Here is a 13,306-nt window from a genome sequence, read left to right on the forward strand (position 1 = left end):
CGAGCACTAAAATGCTCGAGTGCTCGTTATTCGAGACGAACTTTTCCTGATGCTCGAGTGCTCGTCTCGAATAACGAGCCCCATTGAAGTCAATGGGAGACTCGAGCATTTTTCAAAGGGACCATGGTTCGGGAATAAAATGTGTTAATTAATTGAAAAAGAATGTCTTCAGATAAGTTAGCAGATGTATGCAAACATCTGCAATCTATTCTTCACTGTTCTACGCGTATATTATCTCCCGACAAGTTAGCAGATGTGAAGAACAGTGAAGAATAGAATAAAAACAGTGAGCACAGTGAACACAGGATCATTTAAGTGAAAAACACAGTGAAGAATAGATTGCAGATGTTCGGCACATCTGCTTACTTGTCGGGAGATACGCTGTCCCGGGATCCGCTGCTCTTCTTCCACTGAAGTCTCCCCGATGTCTCCGTGCCGCTGCCCGATGTCTCCGTGCCGCTGCCCGATGTCACTGTGCCCCGATGTCACCGTGCCCCGATGTCTCCGTGCCCCAATGTCTCCGTGCCCCGATGTCTCCGTGCCCCGATGTCTCCGTGCCCCGATGTCTCCGTGCCCCGATGTCTCCGTGCCCCTATGTCTCCGTGCCCCTATGTCTCCGTGCCCCGATGTCACCGTGCCCCGATGTCACCGTGCCCCGATGTCTCCGTGCCCCGATGTCTCCGTGCCCCTATGTCTCCGTGCCCCGATGTCTCCGTGCCGCTCTGTGCTGCTGCCCGATGTCTCCGTGCCACTGCCCGATGTCTCCGTGCCGCTCCCCGGTGTCTCTGTGCTTCTCTCCGGTGTCTCTGTGCTGCTCCCCGGTGTCTCTGTCCTGCTCACCGTGTTCTTCAATGTGTTCTTCACACATATATATTGTTCTTCACATACTATTTTGTTCGCACCGTTCCGCGCGTATCTCCCGACAAGTAAGCAGATGTGCCGAACATCTGTAATCTATTCTTCACTGTGTTCTTTACTGTGTTTTTCACTTAAATGATCCTGTGTTCACAGTGTTCACTGTTTTTATTCTATTCTTCATTGTTCTTCACTGTGTTTTTTTAATTAAATGCTCGATCTCGAGCAGGGGAAATACTCGTCCGAGCAACGAGCCGTTTCGAGTACCTTAATACTCGAACGAGCATCAAGCTCGGACGAGTATACTCGCTCATCTCTAACCACTATATATACACACATCGGCGTATAATGAAATCTCTGCCCCTCCACCACTGCCAGAGACTTGTATCTGTGGGCCGGGCTGCACAGAGTTTATTTCTGAGCCAGGTCCTGTAAGTGCGCAGATGTGGGATAAGAAAACCCCATGCTACCTCATCCGCCAGCTTTGCCCCCTTTCACAGCCCTTCAAGCCCCCCTGGCGTGGAGATGCTGTAAATCTCCCCTGTAATGTATATACACACAAATTATATAAAAATCATGTCCAATGTGGCCCCTAACTTGTATAATGATCCCTTCCTGTGTCCCACTGACTTATTATAATGCCCTATAGTGGCCCACATTTCCTCTACCTATAAAGTCCTTACTGATATTAAAATGTCCCCTTTGAGCTCTGCCCCTCCCAATACAAAGTACACCTTTGGCAGGTGCTCACTCATTATGTTCCCCTTCTATACTCCTATCTCCCTGTTCCCCCACAGCAGCTCTGCTTCCCTCTTACCCACATATAAACCATTATATGACTTTTGTTATTTCCACTGCCTATTCTCCAATCAGAAAACATGATGGGTAAAAACCATTGAAATCAGTGTATAACGTACAAACCGGCAGTGTATAATGACTAGAGGTCATGTGACTGGCAGGTGCTGGAATGTGATTGGTCACTACCTGGCACCTGCTCACCAACTGACCAACTGCCAGTCAGTGGAGAAGGAGCAGCGACAGCATCCGGGATTCTGCGAGGAGATTTTTGGACACTTCTGAGCCGCACAGGAGATTTATCTTTGTGTTTTATTGTTACCTGTTGTTCTTATTTGGTGTCTGTGTAGTTTTGTGTGTCTGACTGTGTGTTTGCGTTTTTGTCTGTGTGTGTGTGTTTGTCTGTATCTGTGTGTATGTGTTTGTGTACTTGTGTTTGTCTTTGTGTTACTTCTTTTTGTCTGTGTTACTGAGTTTCTTTTTGGTTGCAGGTTGCACGTGCTTCATCCTCCACTGGTAAGTCCTAGTCACACATTATATACACTGCACACAGGACAATATAGCCACAGTATACGGTGTATACCGCAGGGGTGTAATGCTCAGGGTATTCTATAAAGTAGTTATTGCTTTAGAGTAATGTAACCAGCCCTGTCCATCAGACGCCTCCATTGAATATGGCAGAGGTAACTGGCGCATTGGCAGCTCTATGTGTGCCAGGATTTTAATGGAGCCCATTGACAGATCTAGTCACATGTCCCCCCATCAGCAGATATTTTGGTACCTGACCATTGGGAAAACAGGGGAGCAGATGTGTAACATATAGGGGTGATGCTTTTGTATCAAAGTATGGAAATGTAGTAATGTTTTCCAAGCATGTTTGTAGAAGTTACTATAAGGTGATCATCCTCTTTCCAGTTATTGACCCTGTATCTTATATGTCAGCGAGTATTGTAGAGATGATAGTAATAATATCATTTATTAGTAATAACTTATTATTATTACATATTACTCTTCGATAACTGTCAGTTATTAGTAATATTAATTGTATCTGTCATACTGACTGACTATGGGGCAGAAGTCATGTGACGGGCACCTGCTGGTCACTACCTGGCACATTGATGGTATTGCTGTATTGAACTTGTTTCTGAGATGATTTACATCAGGGTATTTAATCCATAGTTAAAAGATGCAAACCATATTTTCCTTTCCCAAAGGAGTAACATAAATTTATACAATATAAAATCATTTAATTATTTGAATGCAAAAAGGTTATCAAATTGATATCAACTTCAGATTTCTTTTAGATATTGTATAGCCAATGCAACCTCCAGATGAGTCCAAAAACGGGACATTTAACTTAGCGTCAGTTTTTTGCTTCAGATATTGTGTGGATGAAGTCTATGAACCCTTATCTGTTACTCATCCAGTTTTCTGTCAATGAGACTTCTAAAATAATCGTTATAATATTAATTTGCATAGAAATTGAAAATTTGATACCTCAAGGGGTTGTGGGTACTTTGCAAAAAATTTACATAAAAATGTTATCCTTGCCTCCTCTAGCGCTCCCATTGTTACATACAGGGCCAGCGCCAGAACTAGGCATACCTAGACAAGTGCCGGGGCCAGATCTGCTAGGGAGGCCCATATAAAATAACCATGACAGGGCTGTTTGGGAATGATAAACTAGGGAATATTTTACTTATTTTTTATGCTCCCACATGAATTCACTGCAAAGGGGCCCACCGAGGCTCTGTTACCCAGGGGCCTACTGAAACCTGGAGCTGGCCCTGGTTACATGGCGGCGCTCTTCACTCCTGTGCCCCTGTTTGTTTAAAATGTCCGGTGCCCCGTCCATCTACTGCTGATATAACATCACTTTCAATGTGTATTATGGGTGCGGAAGGAGTTGGACAAGCGTGCCTGACTCTCTAAACAGACAGGATCACAGCAGTAACAGGGCGGTTCCGCGAGGCAACAGGAGCGCCGGGGCATGTAAGGATAACATTTTTATTGTTTTTATAGTCCCCCAAGACCTGCTATACATTTTTTGTAAAGCCCGGATAACCCTATAAAGGGAACCTGTCAGGGCAATTTGTGACATTAAACCATATGCAGGTCATTATGCTGTGCAGTATCATATTGTTATAAGGGGATAAGATACAGGAACACAGAAGACAGTGAGGCCCCCAAAGGCCCTACCTGCTTGCCTCATGTACCCTGGGCAATCCTTCCCAATGCCAAAGTTGAAAACAAGGATAAAGCAATACAAACAGAAAAGAGAAGTTGAGCCAGGTCACAGATAGGACAACACAGTACAAAAACACTGGACAGGAGAATAGTCATAATAACAAGCCAAAGTCAGGATACCACAAATCAAACATACAATTCACAAGGAAGATGATAAGAATACTTCTATAACCAGCAGTGAAGAAAGAGTAGGCAAAACTTATATGTAATAAGTGATATGCATCCAAAATGATTAGGCCAGAGCTTAAAGATGCAGACAACACAGAGAGCAGGTGAGGTGTGTGAAGCTGTCAAATCACCATGAAGCTGGTTCAAAGGAACGGCACAGAGATAAAATTAGCGCCTCCTCAGTTGCAAACCACTAGTGGAGGATGGCGCTGACACAGATGTTATAGTATATACTTGTACTCACCTTATGATGAGCCACATTAGACACATCCCTGTTGTCTGCACGGCGCTTCTGTAACGTCAGGGAAGTGCATTTCATGCCTCTGAGGTGCAGCGCGTGAGCTGGGGTGCACTATTTAACCCCTTAGCAACCTGGCCCTTTTTAGTTTTTGTGATTCCATTTTTCAAACCCTTTCTTCCAGAAGCCATGTTTTTCTTTGGAGCTGTGTAAATTATAATATTTTTTCAACTCTACTATATTGGGCAACATACAACGTTTTGATCACTTTTCATTCAAGTTTTTATGTCCAAAAGTGACCATTTGGACCACCACAGGGTATAATCATTTTGATATATCAGACTTTACCCTTTGGTGTCTGGTGGTGAGGTGCTACCAATGGCAGCCCTTACTATGAATAGTGTCCCACACCAATACTCTTCTAAAGCTTTCACTAGTCTTCAGCTTATTAGGAGGGCAAGTTACTTTGTGTACAGGGGAGTGACAAGAGTACTGGACTGCTACAGATTATTATCTGTAGATACATAGATGCAATCCTATTCAGAGCTCAACCTTTATATACATTACCTCTGTACAGGAGCCAGCCGACCAGAAGGAAGAGATGGCCGACCATCAAGAGGACAACAGTGACTTCGATATATCATCACTGCTGTCCTACTTCACGGAAGACCGACCAGAGGACAACACTAGCTACGGCATATCATCACTGTTGTTCGACTTCACGGAAGATGAGGTTGAAGACCGACCAGAGGACAAGACTAGCTACGGCATATCATCACTGTTGTCCGACTTCATGGAAGATGAGGTGGAAGACCTGCCAGAGGACAGCAGTGTCTACGATATATTATCACTGTTGTCCAGCTCCATGGATGATGTCAGTATTGGAGTCTTTATTTTACAATGTCTTCCTTCATCCCTTCACAACTGCCATACAGCTATATACATCCTATTTGCACATGCCTTGTGCAGATAGCATGCATATACACATCAAGACTTTGTCACACTTTAAATGGTGATAGCATCTTAAACTGTGCCACCCAGAAACACATTTTGCATACTAATAAATAGGAGAATCTCCCATTTAATATAATGTCAGAATTGTGTTTCGAGAAGAAGGAAAACTGGAAATATCTTCTGTTCAATTTACAATAAAAAAAAATTAAATACAGTTCTCATTTCCCGACTGTAACTTCAACAGTGGATTTCTCAGGATCTGTTTCATATAGAAACACAGTGCTAATATATTAGATAGGAGATTCTCCTCTTTAATAGGACACAATTGTGTTTCTACAATTGTGTTTCTCCACAGTTCAGGAGATATGACCCTTTGAAGAATGTTTTTACTGCTATATCTATAGTGTAATTGATATGTTTTCCAAATACATAAAAAGGATGGGAGCAACAGTGACCTTGACATCCATTACCAGGGAGGTTGAAAACCTGCACCTCTGGTCATTTTGTTCTTTAGTATGTGTTTTGTTTTTATGCAACCTGAAGATTAGATTTAGTTAAAGGAGTTGTCCTATATTAGAGAATTTGTATAAAGGTCTCCAGGGGGTATAAAAATAACAAAGTGAAAATACTCACCCCTCTCCAGCAATCTAGATTAATATGGCACTGTCTGTCACCACTGTCAGAAACTGGGTGTGTATATTCTCTATGTAATTTTATCCCCCAAGTCCCCTACTTAAGAACACCTGATGACCCCTAGTTACAAACGGACCTCTGGTTGATAATTTACTGTACTGTAGTCCCAGGACACAATAGACGGCTATGCCAATTATCAAAGGTGTCTGCAATTAAGCTTTATTGTTAATCCTGGTTCTGATGACAATCCATCCAACATACATACAAATTCAACTTAAGAACAAACCAACAGAACCTATCTTGTACTTAATCCGATACTGCCTGTATATATAAATCCCCCTAATCCAGGACAATGTGCATGTACATGGATTAGATGTAATTGTGAACATTCTTGCCATTAAAACTAATAAAACTCAATATAACTTGTTCTATTGCAGTCACTACTTGGCATCATAGATGAGATTGTACAAGTTACCCTGTATTATACATCTTGTCTCATGAAGGAGTTCACAATGAAGAAGATCAGAACCTTAGTCATGTGAGGAGAAAAGTTACCGTACACTAACAATATACAACTTTTATTTCCTTTTACAGGCAAGACCTGAGGGACTCTGGATCGCCGAGAGATATGTAAGTGATAGCAGACCATAATACTATAGGACTTCACTTCCCAAATATGTAATAGGATTGTATTATTGTATATAATGTCATGTATTATCTCTCTCCTCCTCTTAGGACACCCAAGACGATGAAGACTCTGAGAATGAGGTAAGTGACTTATAAGACACAGACTTCACACATTATCTACTAATACTCAATGACACAAAAACTAACCATCACCTGATCTATTTCAGCCGATCTTCATGAACCTGGACTGTGACCTCAGCATCCTGGAGGGGGACGATGTAAGTGCTGTGTGTGAGTGACCACATAGTGGAGTTACAGTTTTGTTGCAGGCTAATATTCAGTATTGTTCAGTCTTTCATGTAATTTCATTTCATCCACAGGAGACATCGTTTGACACGTTTGAAGAGACAGAAGATGAAAGATCATCAGAGATGACAGAAGAGCCTGCAGGAGAGCATGCAGAGGTGCCTGCCGAAGAGAGAGCAGAAGAGCCTGCGGGAGAGACTGCAGAGGTGCCTGCCGAAGAGAGAGCAGAAGAGCCTGCAGGAGAGACTGCAGAAGTGCCTGCCGAAGAGAGAGCAGAAGAGCCTGCGGGAGAGACTGCAGAGGTGCCTGCTGAAGAAGAAATGGAGGAGACGTCTTGTTTCACCTGGTCCTGTATTCCTGCAAGAAGAATCTTCAGAAGATTCAACGCCAGGGTCACCTCCTTCATTAATAGAGTATTTAGGTAAGTAAGGTAAGTAAAGGTCATAAGTAGTCCATAAAACACACTATAAGGATATTTATTATTTTAAATTACATTTTATGTCTCTACAATAGTATATAATAATGAAATATAATTTTATTTCATGGCTGTAAAACTATCCACAATTCATGACTACTCCAGTATGGCATTTCCTAAGCTAGGACACACCTGTACTGAACTAGTCATGGGTATAGAAATGCAAAGAATGTACATTTTTATTATGGCATTTTTCAGCTCTTAAAGAGGTGTTCCCATTTCAACAAATAAATGTTATTGTTTGTATATTGAAAAGTTATTACATTTTCCAATATACTTTCTGTATCAATTTCTCGCTGTTTTATAGACCTCTGCTTGCTGTCATTCTATAGAAAGCTTCTATGTTTACTTCCAGTGTACAGAAATCTGACCATGGTCACACAGGTGCACGGCTCGTTATAACACACAGCTCTGATTACTCTCTGTGATATAACAAGCAGTGCACCTGTGTGACCATGGTCAGATTTCTGTACACTGGAAGTAAACAATTAAGCTTTCTATAGAAGGACAGCAACCAGAGTGAGGAATTGATACAGAAAGTATATTGGAAAATGTAATAACTTTTCTTAATACAAACAATATCATTTATTTGTTGAAATGGGAGTACCCCTTTAAAACTCCCAAAATATTAGCATATAGAAGATAAGCTTAGTAAGAACATAGGATAGGTGATGGGTATAACACATAACAGGCATAACATAAAATAAGTTATAAAATATTAGACAACCTGGGTGTATGCTAGTGCTAAGTCATATATTGTATGTAGAGTGTTATAAGAAAGGTAGTAAGGGGTTTTCCATGTTAAAGATATTGATGACCAATATGATCAATATGGGATGAGTGAAGGTCAGGCTTTTAGGACTCCTGACATCACCCTATTAACACCAGAGAATGGGCACAGAGGTCCAGCTGTGTTCTCTGTGTACTGGGTGGCCCCAGGAACTGCAGCGCCTATACAAGTCTATGAGAACTCAGCTGCAGTACTTCTTGCTGGCCACTACACACAGAACATAGCTGGACCTCTGGCTCCATTATCTGTGAGCCAGGATTTGCTCATTGGTGAGAAAAGATAATTAATATCCTTATCATGGAAGTAAAGACATACTTCAGGCATCATTTGATTCCCTTGGGAAATATTGGTAGATAGATAGATAGATAGATAGATAGATAGATATCCATTTCCAGATACATTAATATTCATATCCTGATTCTATACCACACATTACACCATAACCCTTATATCCTGACCTTATATCACACTTGCTTTACCCTAACCTTATAACCTGTCTCTATAGCACACATTACACCTTTAACCTTATATCCTGACCCTAAATCCCATTCATTGTACCTTAACCCTCATTTCCTGACCTATTCCACACTCACTGTGCACTAAAATAAAAATAATAGCTATACCGAGGTTAGCAATTCTGGGATGCACTGCAGCTCAACACGAGAGCTGAAGAGGGTGAGTATGACACCTTCATTATTTTATACTCCCCAGGAGCCATATATCTAAAATTTCCTATACCCAGACATTCCCTGTAAGTAGAGTAATATAAATGAGATATAAATAAGATCATAGTTTAGTTATAGATAGAAGAAAATAAGTTAGACACAGTATATGATAGGTGTAATCCCCTTTAAGTAGAGTAATATAAATAAGATATAAATAAGATAATAGCTTAGTTATAAATTGATAGAAGGATATAAGTTAGATACAGTATATAATAGATGTAATCCCCTGTGAGTAATATAAATAAGATAATAGTTTAGTTGTAGATTGATAGAAGAAAATAAGTTAGATACAGTATATGATAGATGTAATCTCCTCTAAGTAGAGTAATATAAATAAGATATAAATAAGATAATGTGGCAAATTTACTTACCTGGTCATGTGCGATCCCCGATTCGGACGGTCCGACGAAGGTGAAGTCCGACTCGATTCACGAAGCTCGTGCGCCTGAGTTCCTGCATCCGTCGCTTCCCCGCCGAGGTCCGCCGGAGTTCACCTTCTTTTTCCCGGGGCTTGTAAGTGTATGTCTTGTGTCACAATGCGAAATGTTAAATCCCGCGCGTAGTCCGAATCCGTCAGGTTGTCCCACCCCCCGATTTGTGTCGTGTGCAAGCTGGCACCGATGCGCCAAAATCCGATCACGTGCGTCAAAATCCCCTGTTAAATGCAGCGCAAAACGGAAATCGTCAGGGAATGAGCCCCAATAGCTTAGTTATACATTGATAGAAGGATATAAGTTAGATACAGTATATAATAGATGTAATCCCCTGTAAGTAGAGTAATATAAATAAGATAATATTTTAGCTATAGATTGATAGAAGAATATAAGTAAGATACAGTATGTGATAGATGTAATGTATACGGTAAGTATGACAAGGCCCCATCCGGTGCCATCACTGCAGTGAACCAGGGAGTAGCCGATCGCCAGTTTCTGGGGTCAGGAAGGAATTTTTTCCCCCCTCCCATGGGGGTTATTTTCGCCTTCCTCTGGTTCACACCTTTTCATGCAGTAAATCCTATAAATTACACTGGATGGATAATAAAATTGTATTGAATCCATTCACTGCCTCGGAGTCCTCTTTACTGTGTGGTGTCATTTATTATATACTCTGGTGATATGTTACCTATTACTGCCAGCAGTCCACACTGACAAGACCACCGGTCCGCACACATCTGATGAAGGAGGAAGTTCACCTCCAAAATGCATAATTGAACAGTACAAAAAACATCCTTATTTACAATACTTCTAAGTGTGGAATCCAAATACTGAAAATTGTCCATTTCCTAGCTCTAAGGTAACTATTACTGCCGTTTTTTAACCTGAGCCACAAATCAGTCCCTGCTAAGAACCCATTAACAATAGGGAAAATCATAGTATCACTCAGGACTAGAGATGAGCGCACCCTAACCTGAACTGGGAGCAAAGGGGGAAAGCCACAATAAGAATGACCAGGGCGAACAGTGGAAGGGGGCATTATACAAAGTTTTAAAGTATGGGTGGGCCACTGCATTATGCAGTGTAGGGGAGAATAAGCTGTGTTCTATACTGCGTGGGATTAAACGTGGACGGGGTACGGGGCAGGTCAAAATGTGTGGCTTAGGGTACAAACATGTTTAGTGATGCAAATCTTTGACCAGTGCAGAATAGGACTAGACTGTTCTCCATTGCTCCAGATTAATCCCCTGTTCTGATGCTGGATGATTAATCTGGTGCAGTATAAGAACAGGGAGTCTGAGGCTGGAGACTAAAGGTAAGTAGTTGTTTTTTTTGTTATGGCTGTATATACTATCTACTGGGGGGTTGTGTATATAATAGCTACTGGGGGGCTGTGTATACTATCTACTGGGTGGAGGCTGTATTTACTGTCTACTGGGGGCTGTATATGCTGTCTACTGTGCAGAGGCTATGTACACCATCTACTGTGGGGGGGGGGGGGTTAACTATCTACTGGTGGGCTGTATATACCATCTACTGGGGGGGGGCGTTTATACTATTTACTGGAGAAGCTGTATATGATATCTACTGTGGGGGCCTTGTATACTATCTGCTGGGAGACAGTATATACAGCCCCCAGTAGATAGTATATACAATCTACTGGGTGGCTGTGTATACTATCTTTTGGGGGGCTCTATAGACTATCTACTGGGAGGGGCTCTATATACTATTTACTGGGGTGTCTACCGGTGGCCTATATACTGTGTACTGGGGGTGGTGTGGCTGTATATACTATCTACTGTTGGCCTATATACTGTGTACTGGTGTGGCTGTATATACTATCTATTGGGGGTGGCATGGTTGTATCTATTTGGGGGGATTGGGGGGGGGTGAATGCTCTCAATGTGGGATCTATATACAGGAGATTTATTTTAATTAAACTGGCTTGCCTTATATGTAGTACTATATATAATTTGGGAGTATGTTTAATGGGGTAAAATCTGGTGACAGGTTCCCTTTAAATGTTTTGGCATTTATTTGTTTTAGAAACTCAGAAAATTACATAGATCGGTAAAGACCATTCTATGGGATCTGTCCTCATGGAAGGAACTATCTACTGGGGGGGGTGTTGTGTGAGGGGGGGGGGGTGAATGCTCTCAATGTGGGATCTGTATACAGGAGCTTTATTTTAATTAAACTAGCTTGCCTTATATGTAGTACTATATATAATTTGTGAGTATGTATATGGGGAGCGTTATAAATAAATTATATATAAATACATACATAAAATGGTTCTATATAAATTAGCATGCTGCTTACAGTGTTGTTTTAATGGAAGCAAACTTTCTTGGATCCAAGGCCCTCTTGCTTTCTTCTTCCTCTACAGGGGAAGGGACCTCCTTTCCTTCATTTACCAGGCACATTTAAGGATTGGCCAAGTAAGTTTAACAGGGAAGGTACAACCCCCAATAGGATCACTAATCTAGCAGATGAGCCGTGAGTCACGTAGCACGCCAGCACTTCTTGTCCTGTGGATCATGGCGTGTACACACACCCCCTCCTTGAAAATCACTGCCATGCCAATCAGTGGGGAGGGCCAAGAACACCTTCTTATTTGAGGACATCCCCTTTAAATTACAAAATTACAGAGTCAGAGAAGGATTTTTTTATTTAATTGGTTTTCTATTTCATCAACACACCAAATACTTCAATGTGGTATGCAAACTTACATAGAATAACGAGAACAGCCTCTAACACAGTCAAGGTAGTCAAGGTACTTAAGTAATTTACTCCATGAAACTAACAGAGAAGGTTTTTTTAAATCATTTTGTTTCTTTCTCTTGAAGTGATTATCTCCAAATCGGAGAGACAAACTAACTAGGATCTGCTTCAGGTTTCAGTAGGCCCCTGGGTGACAGAGCCTCATTAGACCCCTTTGCAGTGAACTCACGTACCGGCATTGAAACTTCAGAAACTAAAACAGTCTCCTGTTCACTAAAATATTCCCTAGTTTATCTTACCTAACAGCCCCCCAGGTTATTTTATATAAAGCCCCCTCACCCCCTATGGATTCATTAGATACAGCCCCCCTAACCCCCTATGTATTCCTAATGCACAGCCTTATGTGGGACCTCCAGCAGCTCTGGGCCACGGCACTTGTCCAGGTATGCCCAGTCCTGGTGCTGCCCGTGTCTTTAATGATTTTATATGAAACTGCTTTTACCATTGAAATTTTTGCTGAAAAACATTCTTTTGTTTAGTTTGTCCTCATGACTGAAATCCTCCATGGCTTCTCTTATCAGTTTTGCAGCTGAACTTTGTAGCATTTGTAACTAATCTTTTCTAATAACTGCTTCCCAGAACTAGAAGAACCCTAATCAATACTTTGTAATGTGGGAATTTTACAAACCTATCACATTAACTGGTACCTCTTGTTATACATGACAATGGGGCACATTTACTTACCCGTCCTGATGCGTTCCCCGAAAGTGCATTGTCCGACTGGAATGCACTGTGCCACGATTCACTAAGATTGTGCACCCGATATGCTGCATGTGTCGCTTCCCCACTCAGGTCCGACAGAGTTCACCTTCTTTTTCCTGGTGCATATAAGTGCTTGATCTTGCGGCACAATGTGAATGTTAAATCCCGCGTTCAGTCCGAATCGGTTGGATCGTCCGACGGCCCTCCCCCGATTTCTGTTGCATGAAAGACAGTGCAACACAATCCCCAGTTAAATACCTGTCACAGCGCCGGAAATCCTGAAAACGCCGGAAAACTATTAGTAAATAAGCTCCAATGTCTTTTTGCTGGGGATGCTCCCAAATTTACCCCCCAGGACATATAATATAGTATTAATTATATATATATATATAGCGCCATCAAATTCTGCAGCACTTTACAAATATTATTAGATTATTACTTCCCTGATGCAGAACTATAGATTTATCCAGATTGAACTTCATAGGCCAAATTGGTATTTTGTTTACGAACATGTGTGATACATTGTCCTGTACTACATTATATTGGAATCATCTGCAGAAATGGCACCAATCCTAG

At 41.6% G+C, this 13,306-nt stretch overlaps 1 protein-coding gene across 1 annotated transcript; it reads left to right on the forward strand.

The window, feature by feature from the left end:
- The first annotated feature begins 1,844 nt into the window (after positions 1-1,844).
- Positions 1,845-7,544, forward strand: LOC140066084 (uncharacterized). The gene is made up of 6 exons (XM_072113637.1): positions 1,845-2,166; positions 4,881-5,177; positions 6,485-6,520; positions 6,626-6,658; positions 6,745-6,795; positions 6,898-7,544. The coding sequence occupies exons 2-6, from the start codon at positions 4,905-4,907 to the stop codon at positions 7,246-7,248; spliced, it is 744 nt and encodes a 247-aa protein (XP_071969738.1). The 5' UTR covers positions 1,845-2,166; positions 4,881-4,904; the 3' UTR covers positions 7,249-7,544.
- The last annotated feature ends 5,762 nt before the right edge of the window (positions 7,545-13,306 follow it).

The sequence above is a fragment of the Engystomops pustulosus genome, chromosome 6, assembly GCF_040894005.1.
Source record: "Engystomops pustulosus chromosome 6, aEngPut4.maternal, whole genome shotgun sequence".
NCBI classification, from domain to species: domain Eukaryota; kingdom Metazoa; phylum Chordata; class Amphibia; order Anura; family Leptodactylidae; genus Engystomops; species Engystomops pustulosus.